General features: G+C 38.3%; 1 protein-coding gene across 1 annotated transcript in view; it reads right to left on the reverse strand.

Annotated features, from left to right (window-relative positions):
• Window positions 1-14,601, reverse strand: part of Efcab3 (EF-hand calcium binding domain 3) — a 418,970-nt gene that overhangs the window by 143,536 nt on the left and 260,833 nt on the right. Inside the window, exons 115-122 of the mRNA XM_085829216.1 lie at window positions 13,042-13,095; window positions 12,325-12,429; window positions 8,967-9,020; window positions 6,244-6,345; window positions 5,233-5,286; window positions 3,981-4,085; window positions 3,246-3,299; window positions 2,045-2,146 (exon numbers count right to left, since the gene is read on the reverse strand). Of these exons, the coding sequence (XP_085685342.1) occupies window positions 2,045-2,146; window positions 3,246-3,299; window positions 3,981-4,085; window positions 5,233-5,286; window positions 6,244-6,345; window positions 8,967-9,020; window positions 12,325-12,429; window positions 13,042-13,095 (630 nt within the window). The remainder of the gene's footprint in view (window positions 1-2,044; window positions 2,147-3,245; window positions 3,300-3,980; window positions 4,086-5,232; window positions 5,287-6,243; window positions 6,346-8,966; window positions 9,021-12,324; window positions 12,430-13,041; window positions 13,096-14,601) is intronic.

Raw genomic sequence — 14,601 nt, forward strand, 5'->3', positions numbered from 1 at the left:
TTTCAATATTTGCAAAGACTGTTATCTTGTATCGTCACAGGCTGACAGAAATGAAGAGGCTGATGCTAAGCAGGAATGTTTGTTAGGAGGCAGCAGGGACCACTGGAGTGGTCAATTTACTGACTGCTCAAGCCAACTGCTTGGTATGAGGCTAGCCATTAGCTCACTGTATCATTTGTATTCACCTTAAGTTAAAATAATCAAGTCAAAATTATAATACACACTTTGTGTAGAATTTTAAAAACTACACAAGTGTCTAAGGAACAGATGTTTTTCCTTTCCCTCTTCTCATTCCAGTTACCAGGGTCCTTTAGAAATCAGTTAGTGAACTGCCTCTCAGAATGATCATGGGTCTAAAATGTATGCTATGTGCATTACTCTTATGAGCTGTTATTATCATTACTAATAATAGCTAATAATCCAACAATAACCTACTAATAATATTATTAATCATTAAGAATAATAATACCAATTGAGTTATTTACATTAATGAATCAAGTAATTATTAGTTGCTACTAATAATTAATAACACTAACAATTACTTATAATAACTAATAATGCCATGTGTCTTCCTCTGTTATTTTCACAGGAGTACACTGCTGCTGTGGCTGGCTTAGCCCGGCATGCCCTTTACTCACTGAGCCACACCTGTAGCCCCAGGACATTTTATTTTTTAATTTTAAGATTTATTTTATTTTATATCTATGAGTGTTTTTTTTTCCCCCAGCATGTACATATGTGGGCCACATGCATGCCTGGTACCTGCAGAGGCCGAAAGAGGGTGTTGCACTCCCTAGAGCTGAAATTATGGATGGTTATGAGGAGCCGTGTGTGTGTGTGTGTGTGTGTGTGTGTGTGTGTGTGTGTGTGTGTGTAATCGAACCTGGGACCTCCCTGGGAGCCACAGGTGCTCTAGACTACTGTGTTACCGCTCCATCCCTCCATTTTTGTTTTCTGAGAAAGGGAAACCAAATGTAGCTGAGCCTGACCTCAAACTCACAATTCTCCACCTGGAAACAAGTTCCTAGGTTCTGTGATTACAGGTGTGCACCATCACACCCAATTAATGCACATGTTAAAGACTAGCAGCAGAATGTTGCTTTGTAATTTATTTGTTACAGTGACAAATCTTAAAAAAAATGGACTAGAAAGGAAGAGAGGTTGGATGGGAGGGAAAGAAATTACATTGTGTCATTATCAGTGAGCTATAGGACAGTTTGAAAAATCAGGCTGCAGATCCTGTTTTTGTAAAGCCAAACAATAACCCTTACTTCATCACTGGTATCCAACTCTACTCTAGGATGTAGAGAGAGAGAGAAATTGAAGGACTGTAAATTTTTAAAAATTTTATCTACCCATATAATCTATCTAATCTATCCATCTATTTAATCTAATCTACCCATCTATCTAATCGATCTAATCGATCTTATCTATCTATCTTATCCATCATCTATCTATCTTATCTGTCTATCTATCTATCTGTCTATCTATCTATCTATCTATCTATCTATCTATCTATCTATCTATCTATCTATCTATCTTATCCATCATCTATCTATCTATCTATCTATCTATCTATCTATCTATCTATCTATCTATCTATCTTATCTGTCTGTCTATCTAGTCTATCTATCTATCTATCTATCTATCTATTTATCTAATCTATCTTGTCTGTCTGTCTGTCTATCTATCATGTCTGTGGGTAGTGTGCATGTAGCAAGGTGCACATATGGAAGTCAAAGGACAACCTGTGGGATTTATTCTCTCCTTCTACTATGTGGGTCCCCAAGGCTGAACTTACATTCTCACAGTTAGTGACCAGCATCTTTACCCACTGAGCCATCTTGCCTGCTCAGATTATGGGTTTGAAATGAAAAAAAAAAAAAAAAAAGGACATGTCTCATTTGTTTCATTAGAAGTTCTTCTGAAAGCTATTAAAAATTTCTTTTGGACTAAGAGTGAATGGAACCTCAAAGCAGTCATAGTTAATCCTGCAAGCTCAACTTCTATTTAAAGGCAGGCAGGCTCTTCTTGTGCCACTCACCGTCTTTCAGAGCACCCTTCACAATGTCAAGCTCCTCTTTTGTGAGCTTGATGTTCAGGGCTTCTAAAGCAGCATCCAGATTATTCACATCAACCTTCCCTTCTGGTGAAGCCAAAAGAAGACGGAGAGAGTGAAATGGTTCTTAAGTGTTCTAAAGTGCACGCATGCTATGATGTTTAACTAACACACTTTACTACTTAATATGTGCTGAAAAAGATAATGTTTCCATAGTCCAGTGTAAGTTCCAATACTTAAAAACAAACAAACAAACAAAAAACCCCCAAACTACATATAATAGGCATTTAAAAAACTCCAATCTGAAAGGTTAAGAGCAGGGTTAAAATTTTAATCTACTTATTTATTAAAAGTATCTACACACGAGAATGTGAGCTAGGGCAGAGATTACATAAGAGCACCAGTCAATAAAGTTGAGAGAGAGAGAGAGAAAGAGAAAGAGAGAGAGAGAGAGAGAGAGAGAGAGAGAGAGAGAATGATTTAATTTGTTTCCTAAATGGTTTCAGATTATTTTTTTTTATTATCTTTCCCCTCTTTCCTTTTGTTGTCTTCTTCCTCTTCCTCTTCCCTTCTAAGATACCCTGTAAAGGTCCAAGAGTTATTTATTTAATGTGTGTGTGTGTGTGTGTCTGTGTATCACTCTCATAGATATGTTTACTATGGTGTGCAAGTGGAGGTCAGAGGACAATGTATGGAGGCCACTTTCCTTTTTCCATTACATGTTTCCTGGACCTTAAACTCAGGTTGTCAGGCTCGGCAGCAGGCACCTTTACCCACCTCTGAGCCATCTTGCTGACCCCCTTTCATCTTATATTTTCTTTCCTCCCCTAACCCCCAGACTTCTTTTGTTCTGAGACAAAGTATCTCTGTGTAGTCTGGACTGCCTGGAACTCAATGCATACTCCAGGTTAACAGTAAACTTCCAGTTATTCTTGTGCTTCAGCCTCTGGAGTGCCAGGATCAACACCATAAGCAACTACCATTGCTTTCTCTCTGCATTTCCATTCTTATAACCTTTTTTTGTAGGGAAAGTTTGTAAAATACAAGGCAGCAGAAAGCTTCCTTGTTGAATACAAACTATTATCAGGAAAAGATATTCTCCAAGAAGCAAAATAAGTCTTTACATTGTACTAATGCAAACTCAATGGCAGAGGGCAGTTCAATTGCTGTACTTGTTCCTACTCACGTTTACTATCCTTCACATTTCTTAGCAATCTGTTTTGAAACACCTTTCCATCATCTGTAAAGAGAGGCAGAATTTAGCTCCCTAGAACCACTGACATGAGGCACCAGCAAAGCATTATGAATGACATGACTGTAGCAGGATGTACTTTAATGAGGTGCCATTAACAGTGACCTTTCAAGGTTACTCCACACTAACTTGAAATGCAAATATTTTTCATTCTCATAAGGTTATCTATTCTTTGGTCTTACAGCCATTTAAGAATTGTATTCTTCCATGCTGCAAAAAAGAAGATATATAGGGTCTAGAGAGATGGCTCAGCAGTTAAGAGCACTGGCTATTCTTCCAGAGGACCCAGGTTCAATTCCCAGAACCTACACGGCAGCTCACACCTGTCTGTAACTCCTGTCCCAGAGGATTTGACGTTCTCACACAGACATACATGCAGGCAAAACACCAATGCACCCAAAATGAAAATAAATTATTTTAAAAAGATATATAAAACACCCTGTCTTTTATTCTGTTGCTGCTCTAATCTTCAGGCGACAGTGTGCTAATGACTCTCAAATGGTGTCTGAGGAGGTGATAGCAAATTACTGTCAAGCCAAAAGTGCCTTGGCAGTAGCTTATGGAATTTTTGCAAAGACTCACTGAGCCAAGGTCCCTGGAAGGTATCTGCTGCTTCGAATGAGACACGTGGCATGACTTACGTGGCAGGAGACATGTAGCATGACTTACCATCAACGGGCAAGTTTTTCAGGAGTTTCCTCAGTTCTTTGTCCGAAAGCACAATCCCCATATTTTTAAGTGCATGTTTTAGGTCATTGAGGTCAAGTTTTTCTCCTTTAAAAAGATAGACATTCACAGATAAGATATTAGGGAATAATCAAATGACTTTTAATCACCTACAAATGTGCTTCTGCTACAACTCTTCTAATACAAGTAGGAAAGAGAAGGAGACATGAAATCTTCCAACAGAAATATCTTTGTCATGAGTCTAAGACAAAATCTATCTCTTAGTATTTGTAAATCATATGATCCTACTGATGGAAATGGCACCAGAGAGCAAAGAGTGACTAGATAATTTTTCCAGAGATTTAGGATAATACTAGCTTGTGCATAATAAAATGCACTATTAAGAATATGATATATCTCCTCTATTTTGTTAGAACTTTATATTGTTTGTAAGATATTATTTACATCTTTTAAAATGCCTTATTTTCATATTAACTATCTAGTTCTGATGTTGATAAACAAGAATACCAGTTTCTTGGGAAAATGTAGCAAAAAAGTAAGACATATAAAAATAGACATTTTTTGCTTTACTTTATAAAATAAGTAAATAAAATTGTGGGCCAGTGATGTAAATATTTTATCAAGAGGAATATTAAAAATACATGCACCTTATGCCAGCAAGATTTTGCTGACATGACCCTGATATAGCTGTCTCTTGTGAGGCTATACCAGTGCCTGGCAAATACAGAAGTGGATGCTCACAGTCATCTATTGGATGGAATGAACACAGGGCCCCCAATGGAGGAGCTAGAGAAAGTACCCAAGGAGCTAAAGGGGTCTGTAACCCGATAGGAGGAACAACAATATGAACTAACCAGTAGCCCCTGAGCTCATGTCTTTAGCTGCATATGTAGCAGAAGATGGCCTAATTGGGCATCATTGGGAGGAGAGGCCCTTGGTCTTACAAAGATCATATGCCCCAATACAGGGGGAATGCCAGGGCCAGGAAGCAGGAGTGGGTGCGTAGGGGAGCAGGGCAGGGGGAGGGTATAAGGGACTTTTGGGATAGCATTTGAATGTAAATGAAGAAAATATCTAATAAAATTTGTTTTTTAAAAAAAGAAAGAAATGCATGTTGCTTAAAAGTTAAAAAAAAAAAAGCACCTATCAGCTATTATCACACCTCAGAAAATACTGCTAAAAGATTGAGTGTAAAACATAATTTGTTTAAAAATAATTCATGACAAATTCTTACCAGTAAAAGCTTTTAGTTCTTCTTGCAACATTTTCAGAGGCACTTTATTGTCAGCTATAACAAAGAAACATATCTTGAAGCTCAAAATATGATACAAAATAACTTATGAGCACTTTCCCTTCTCCTAATATAATAATCTAAAGCCATGTCCCGATAAATTACAGCAGGGGTTCTTGTTAGGCATTTAGTTTAGTCACTCAATATATTTACTCATAATATATAATAAGCAAGAAACAGAAAAATTTAAATAGAAAATAAACTTGTTTCAAAAACTGTGTCTTTTGCCATGTTAAAGAGCAAATCTCATAATTGATAATGAAAAGATAAAATTCAGAAGTAACGATGTCCTACAGGCCAGCTTTCCTGTCCCCAAATTTAGAAAGTCTTTCTGACCATGTCACTAGCACTCAGGATCAACTTCTCAAGTGTTTTGATACTGGCCCTGTCTTCCCTGGTACTACTATTTTTCCCTAGAAGAAGCTCATTCATTTCTTCATTTCTAAACCTAAATGACTATAAAACCAAAGGCCCAGATGTCAGTGGATCTAAGCACATGGCTGAATTCCCTGTACTCAGGAGGTGGAGGCAGGAGGTTCAAGAGTTCTTGGGCAGCCTGGGTTACATAAAATCCTGGTTAGTTTTGTCAACTTGACATAAGCTAGAGTTTCTCAGAAGAGGAACCTCAACTGAGAAAATGCTCCCCTCACCAGATTGCCTATAGGTGAGTCTGTAGGGCATTTTCTTCATTAAAGATTGATGTGGGAGGGCCCAGTCCTGGCCAATTCATCCTGGGTGATATAAGAAAGTGGGAAGAGAGGACCACAAGGAGCAAGCCAGATGAAACCGTTAAGATGAAACAAACCCTTCCCATCCCCCCAAATTGCTTTTGGTCATATCATTTTATCACAGCAGTAGAAACATAACTAAGATACATAGCAAGTTTCAGGCTTTCCCGAGTTAGATAGCAAGATCATAATCATAAATAAAGTCAATGGTAGCCAATACACTCACCACCAATGGGCAGGTTTTTTAACAGATCATCCAACTCTGTTTTGGTCAGCTTGACTCCCATGTTGCCTAGAACGTTTTCCAGATTTTTTACATTGATGTTCTCTATCCAGAAAAAGGCAGGACAAGGAGAAGAAAATGATTAACTCAAATTTGTAGTCCCCCAAAATATTTGTTCTTAGAGACATACTCCCTTTGAAAATCTGAAGGAAGCTATGGATCTGATCTTATATCTCCACAGATTTCATGGGTTTATAAACTGTATTAAGATCTTAGAGATGGGCTGAAGCCCAACAGTAGGTCTCAAATGCTCATGAAATCCATTTTGTTTCATATTGAAAGAAATGTTCTGAATCATGATTTTGCTTTTCACATAGAAGCAATACTTTATTGAATAAAATACATAAGGGATATAGTATTATATGTGGTTTAAAATAAGTTGGGATCTAAGACACTTTGACTTTATGCCATTCATCAAATATTTCATATTTATTTTGTTCTGCAATTATATGACATGTATCAATCTATATTGGCTATCCACACTTTGCTTTTTAAATATATTTTTTATTTTGCATTGGTGTTTTGCCTTTAAGTATGTCTGTATGAGGGTGTCTAGTCCCTGGGACTGAGTTACAGTCAGTTGTGATCCATCATGTTTGTACTAGAAATGGGTCCTTTGGAAGAATAGTCAATGTTCTTAATCACTGAACAATCTTTCCAGCTCCATACACTTTGCACTTTGATTTTTATAGCATAACAATATACCATGGAACTCATATATGTTAGTATAAACAAACATTAAAAACCAACTTCCTGTCGGGCAGTGGTGGTGCACTTGGGAGGCACAGGCAGGTGGATTTCTGAGTTCGAGGCCAGCCTGGTCTACAAAGTGAGTTCCAGGACAGCCAGGGCTATACAGAGAAACCTTGTCTCGAAAAACCAAAACCAACCAACCAACCAACCAACCAAACAAACAAACAAACTTTCTATTGGACTGTCTGGAAAGTCTTATGAATTGCCTCAATTATAGGGCACAAAAATGGTATGTTAACTCACTAGAGTAGCAAAAAAAGGATAAGTTTTTAATAATTTGCTTTAAATATTTGCTCAATTTATACTCAAGTTAGAGGAAAACTTAGATTAATTTGGAAAAGAATCTGTGTACAAGTTGGATGTCATCAACATGCAATAGTTACTATGTTCCCCTATTCTTCCATTTTCTCCATTTCTAACTTCTTTTATTACATAACTATTGAGTTTTCTTTATCCCTTGGCTCCTGATGATCCCATAGGATTCTCATGTGGATCGAGGACAGACATACATTTATTAGTCTGTAATTCCTATGCTGTGAACAAACTCCTGATCCTTACCTATCACTTCAAGTATGCCAGTTTGAGTGTGGTTTTGCTTTTAACATGAACACTTGCCATCTAGATTTGGATAGGCCTGATAGCATCCCTTTTGTGTCTTAAGACAGCTTTGCTTACATGCATTTATAACTTTGAGAACTTCGAGGAAATTGTAATTGTAAATGTAGCCTTCAATGGTTGTTGCTTAGCTACTTGAGATGTGGTAGAGTAAAGTTTAAAAGCCTCAATGGCAGCCTTAAAGAGGTCCATATTTCGTGTTTACTAAGGAAACCATGCTGGAGCTGGGATCAAGATAAGACTAGAAAAGCAATAGAAGGCCAGAGAAAGCTGAGCCTGCAGTTGCATCAAGTCTTCCCATCAACGTCCTAGCTCTGCCAGAAAGTGGGATCTGAGACTAAAAACAGGGACATTTTATAGGTAGACACGTGTCCCTTTTGGGTCTTAGGTAACAGACTCCTCACTCAATTTCTTTAATTTTTTTGTTTTGTTCACATATACCTCTAAAGCATTTCTGAGATTTCTAAGTAATTTAACAAGGAACATTATTTCCTAAGTTTCTAGGAGCCATCTTAGCAATAAGTTTGAATGCACACCTTGCACTTAAATCTGAGCTACAGGGACATGTCTTTGTGTCAGTAAACTTCCTCACATGCCACACTGGACTTTGCTGCAACACTCTCAAGAGCCTATCCTACATGTGTTCCAGTTCTCACCTGCACATATTGGCTGGTCCTGTGGTTCCTTCTAGGAATAATCACTTCCCTACTTAGCTGAGCTAGTACTTTCCCGGTTGGTTAAAGCTGACATTTGACTGTGCATAGTAGCTAGGAAAGAAAGGAGTCTTTCAAGGCAGTTTTCCCCTAATGAAGCTTCTGCAGGGTGTATGGGAAAGGAAAGAAGTATCTATCCTCTAATTAGGAAGAACCATGCACTTTCAGGAACTAGAAGTTCAGGGGGGATTGGAGTCATCTTTTCATTTTGAGACAGTGTCTTGCCACGTAGTCCAGGTTGGTAGCAAACTTATAATTCTCCTGCCTCTGCCTCCCAAGTGCTGAGATTACAAGAATGTGCCACCATATTCAGCTTCAATTGTGAAGATTTTAAACAATATTTCTGTTTATCTTTATCATGTTAACCAAGAGAAGACATCTGTGAAAATATTTTAGAAAATAAATGTATCTCTACCAAGATATAACACTAAAGTGTTACTACCAGGAGTCTAATTTTAAAGTCTGGTTTAAGCAGATGTTTATAAAATGGAGCAAAGCAACAGAATCACCAGAGCAATTAAGGCCAATGGTGAAGCACTATAACAGAACCAACAAAAAGCCTTAGGTGGCCAGGTTCCTGCTCACCTGTAACGGATTTCACTTTTCCCATCACTGTCTGTAGATCAACATTCCCCTTTTCTGTGTTAAACAGAAACATACAATCAAGAATGTGAGCCCAGAAAACAGATACAGGTCATGGATACATAATGAAATACAGAAATATTCAACTCACATTGCAATTTCTGACACTTCTCAAGCATTTTTTTTGGATTTTTAGAAATTATGCCATAATTGAGAATATCTGTTGGAAACTTGTTCATTCTCCTTTAAACATTTGTAATCTGGGGCCAGTGAGGTGGCTCAGCAGGTATTTGCTACCAAGCCCGAATATCCAAGCTCTACTGCCAGGCCCCACATGGTGGAAAAAAGAGAACTAACTTCTTACAAGCTGTCCTCCGACCTCCACATATGTGTTGTAGCATGCGTGCCCAATCCTTCCCAATATTTTAAACACCCTATAATCATTCTATTTTGAATTACTTAATTAATTTTGAGTTTTGTAGATGAAGCTCAGGGCCTAAGGCTCTGCCCCTGGGTTTCATCCCTAGGCCATCTGAGAGGACAAAGTAGATCCCTACTATTTTCCCTATAATGCAGCTAACTTAAAATGGGTCACAGAACTAATGTAACATCTGTATACCTGAAACCACTACAGGATAACATATCAAGATAGAGTCACAGGGGATAGCACACTCAGTAGGACCAAAGCAAGACTCGGCAAATGGAATTTGGCAGAATTAAAGAGATTCTGCATGGTGGAGGAAACCATGAATAAGATTCAGCCCTTAGAATGAAGAAAATCATTGTCAGCCATTCATCTGCGTAGAGAACTTTACAAAGCAAACAGAAAAGCAAATGAACAACTAATAGTTGGGCCAATGAGCAGGACAGTTTTCAAAGGAAGCACAAACTGTAAGTTGATACATAGAAATGTGCTCAGCATCTTTAGCCATCAGAATATTACAAATGAAATCATCATTGAGATTTTATGTCATTCAGTCAGAATGGCTATCATCAAGAAAACAAAAACAAATTCTGGAGAGTGTAGAGAAATTTTAATCCAGCAACATAGCTGCTCTGGCAAGGGAGCACAACCAAAGATGTAGGCCTGTGTGGTTGGCTGGAATGCAGACATGCCACACACTTTTAATCCTTCTGAGTGGAATACAGACACACTCTTTTTTTGTTTGTTTTGGTTTTTTGTTTTTGTTTTTGTTTTTTCGAGACAGGGTTTCTCTGTATAGCCCTGGCTGTCCTGGAACTCACTTTGTAGACCAGGCTGGCCTCGAACTCAGAAATCCGCCTGCTTCTGCCTCCCAAGTGCTGGGATCAAAGGTGTGCACCACCACGCCCGGCCAGACACACTCTTAGCACACATCTTTAAGGTAAAATTAGTTTGTAGAAGAAAGCAGCCATGTTTTAAAGTAACAGCTAGATGAGAGGCAGACAAAGTGATGAATCAGAGAAAGATGTGACTGAATGAATTAGAGATAGGATATCTCCAACTCTCACCAGAACAGCACAGAAAAGAGAAGCTATTTAAGAGCAGTGCAGAGAGAGAGAGAGAGAGAGAGAGAGAGAGAGAGAGAGAGAGAGAGAGAGAGTCAGAGTCAGTTGGTAGTTAGTGCTGTGAGTGCAGTGAAGTGGAGTTGAGTTTATAAGTTCAAGCAGTTCAGTGTAGGTCAGCAGAGGCAGTTGAAGCCAGAGAATAAGAAGGAGCCAGAAGATTGGAACAAATTTCCAGAGTTAGTTTGAGGTCAAGGCAAGCAGAGCAATTCAGAGAGAAGCTGAGAGAAGCCTGGTTGAATCAGTCAACTTGGAGAGGAGTTTGAGCCAGAACAGCTGAGTTTGAGCCAGCCAGCCAGAGTTCAGAAAGACTAGGAGGGTCAGCTTATTCAGCAGTAAGCCTCCAAGATGACAATTACATTGGTGAATAAAAGATACTTTTAAAGGAGAGGATGTGGGGGAAGGGTGGACGAGGACCACATATAAACTGTTGGTGGTATGAAAATTATGGATGTTTCTCAAAACACTGAAACTAGAGCTACCATATGACCTAGCTTTACTACTCCTGAATGTAAGCCAGAAGGAATCCAAGTCAGTGTACCACAGAGCTATCTGCCAACAGCATTTACTGCCGAGTTATTCATAACGGATAACTCAGGGAATCAGCCTAGGAGGTCACTAATCTATGAGTGAATAAAGGAAAGGTGGTTTTACATGCACAATGGAGTTTAAATTCAGACAAAAGAGCAAAAGTGCATCATTTGCAGGAAAGTGGATGGAGCTGGGGATAATCATACTAAGTGAAATAAACTAGACTCAGCCAAATGTGTCTTTCTAGGCAGAAAATACAATCAACATACACAACACACACACACACACACACACACGTACACACACAGAGGGTAATGGAGGGGTGACTATAATCAGAGTACATGATATACATTATGAAATATTTCTATAATAAACATATTGTCCTTTTAAAAAGTAAAAACAATCAACATTGACCTGACAAGGTAATATGAGAACTTAAGCTTTCATGTGGATGAGAAGAGGAGTTGTCCAAGGATAGAGGAACCAAGACAGGAATAGAGACAGAGTAGGAAATCCAGAAATGAGGCAGACAACAGAGGGCATGTTTCTATAACAAAGAATCCCCCAGGAATAGGCAGGACAACAGCTAAAATGACAATGCACATAGGGTTTTACACTTAGACCACTGCTTAGCTTATGTGGTGCTTTTACCAAAAGGAGTAGCAATAGACAGCAGATGGCCATGGGCAGCAGAACAAATATGATATAGTAAACCTAAGCCTGAGCCTGAGCCTGAGCCTGAGCCTGAGCCTGAGCCTAACTCTGGTTATGGAGCTTCTGCTACATACTTTAACCCAGCTTGCTTTATTTTTGCTCCAACACTATACTTCTTACTCTCTTTATCTCTTTCTCTTTACTCTTTTTTCCCTTCCTTTTCTCCTTGTCTGTCTTCCTTCCTTCTTTCCTCCATTTCCTTCCTTTCCCCCTCATTTCTCTTCCCCTTCTTCCTCCTCCCCTCTTCCTTCCCCTCTTTCACTCTCCTCCCTTCCTTTCCTCTTTACAAGGATTAAATGCAGGGTATTATGTATGCTAGACAAGCACTGAACCCCTGCAAGGTATGGCCAGTCCTTCTTGATGTCTTACTAATTCTGCTGGCCCTAGTCATTCTTGTAATCCACACAGAAATATATTGATTTTTGGTTATTTTTAAATTGCATACTATTACCTTAACATTGGGACATCCTCTAGGTTCTTAAATACTTATTCAATATTGATTATAATTTTAAGTATTTCATCATGTAGAAGAAAAAGTCAACAGATAACTTAAGTCCATCTTACTGCTCACCATCAGTTTCTAGGTTTTCTGTCACTTCAGCAAATTCTTCCATTGAGAGTTTGAACCCCATATTTTCCAAAGAAGTATGGAGGTTATCCTTTTTGATCTTCCCCACTTAGAAAAAAAGATAGTAAAGCAACATTGGGGGAAAAGTCACATGATAGTAAAATAAGAAAGACGTGTTATCCACACTAAGCTTAAATAACTCTATTTCTAAAACAAAATTAGAGATTTGAAAATTCTTAAATTTCATGGTTTTGTAATATTACCTGTCCATTCGGATGTCTTAGTAGAACATGGAAGACATATGTACTATGTTTTTAATTATTCTTATTGATAAAAGGACATGTTTAAATACTGTTAAAAGTGGTACTAACTTTATTCCACTGCACAAAGAGCAAGGCCATTTTGTGTTTGTGGACTGTTAGTTATCTCTGTGGCTCCATGGTTCACTTCAATCATGGACAGCTCCATGGTACACTTCAATCATGGACAGCTCCATGGTTCACTTCAATCATGGACAGCTCTTTGCTTTCTTTTTATTTAGAGGAAAAGTGGAATAAATATTAAAATATAATGGACTGTATGTCACTAAAACATATTATAACAGTAGATACAATGTACGCTCAGTGAGTTATGACTGTGTATTTTATGGGTTCCAGTCACTAGCTGGATGGCGTGAGGTCTGGAGGATGCGAATACTAAGCTTGTCCTAGGGTTCCTTACTTTTTAAATCCTTCACATCCTTCAGTAGCCTGTTATTGTACAACTTCCCAGTCTCTGTAAGAAAACCCAGAAATCACGTTATGATAAATTTGAAATTAGCAAAATAGTAAGAAATTAACAATAAAAACTCCAAACATCTAAAACTGTTAAGTTGTTTGTAAACATCAATTACATTTTAAATATGATTAATAAAAATGGATGAAAGCAATCCCAATTATAATAGCATTTGTAGAATAAAATGTTTTAGAGTAAATTTCACAGAGAACATTTACACTGAAAATTATAAGCATGACAGAATGAATTTTTCCAAGACCCTAATAAATCAACTGTGTCTAAGTTCATTGAAATTATTACTTATTATTTTGAACATGGTGTTCTCCCTCAAACTGATCTAAAGACTCAATGTAATATATCAAAGCCTACACTAATTTGTGTAAACTGAAGGGCTGATACTAAGATGCATTTGGCAAAGGGGCCCAAATAATCTTGAAAATGAAGGACAAGGGGGAAAACTCATGCTTTAAAACCTGAAGACTCACTACAAATAACAATAATCAGGGCCTGGGGTCTCTGGGATAACATGAACCATAGAGACAATGGAAGACAGCCGACAGAAGTAATTCTTCATGTTTATGATCAGTCCACTTTTAATAAGGATGCCAACATCAAAGGGAGAAGATTATATTTTCTTTTTCTTCTAGATTTATATAATTATTTCATGTATGTGAGTACCCTGTAGCTGTCTTCAGACATACCAGAATTGGGCACCAAATCCCATTACAGATGGTTTTGAGCCACCATGTGGTTGCTGGGAATTGCACCTCTAGAAGGACCTCTAGAAGAGCAGTCAGTGCTCTTAACCACTAAGCCATCTCACCAGCCTGAGGATAATGTTTTCAACAAGTGACCCTGGGAGAACAGGATATTCACTTGCAAGAGGAGGTCATTGCTTAGGAGTCTAATCTCATCCCCTCCCTCCCCACACAATATGTCCCACACAGATCAAGCACCTAAAAAGCCAGAACTCCTAGAAGGAATTTTGGTAAAAACATTAGTATCTTTAGCTATGTTTAGATTTGATACCAAAAAACAGAAATAGTAGTCATCCAGGTAATGATGAAGTTGGTCAGCCATTAATAGGAAATGTGCTAGATGCTTCAGAGTTTCATAAAAAACAAAACAAAACAAAACAAAAAACCCCACCATGTTAACAGCAAAGGTTTGAAGAACACACAGGAGCAGACTGCCTGCTGAGCTTGCTTTGCAACTCAATCCAGCTGAAACAAAGGATGGGTCTGTGGGGTTTGCCTATATAAACGCAGAGCTAAATATTAAACTTTGAGCCTTGATCACTTGGCTTCATCCTTCTCTCGCTCACCTGGTCCTTTTTCATTTCCAGCCTCCCTTTCAGGTACCCAGTTTCCCATGGCTGCTGTGGATTCCTTCCAAACTGATAAAAATCATATGTGACTAGGGAGGAACCCCTGAAGAGCTTGGCAACAGAGAGGAAGAAAGAAATCAGGAAGACCAACAAAACAAGTAACTTGTTTTTGCTGGCTC

Source organism: Mus caroli, unplaced genomic scaffold (genome assembly GCF_978045245.1).
Source record: "Mus caroli unplaced genomic scaffold, Mus_caroli_1 scaffold_13, whole genome shotgun sequence".
Lineage (NCBI taxonomy): Eukaryota > Metazoa > Chordata > Mammalia > Rodentia > Muridae > Mus > Mus caroli.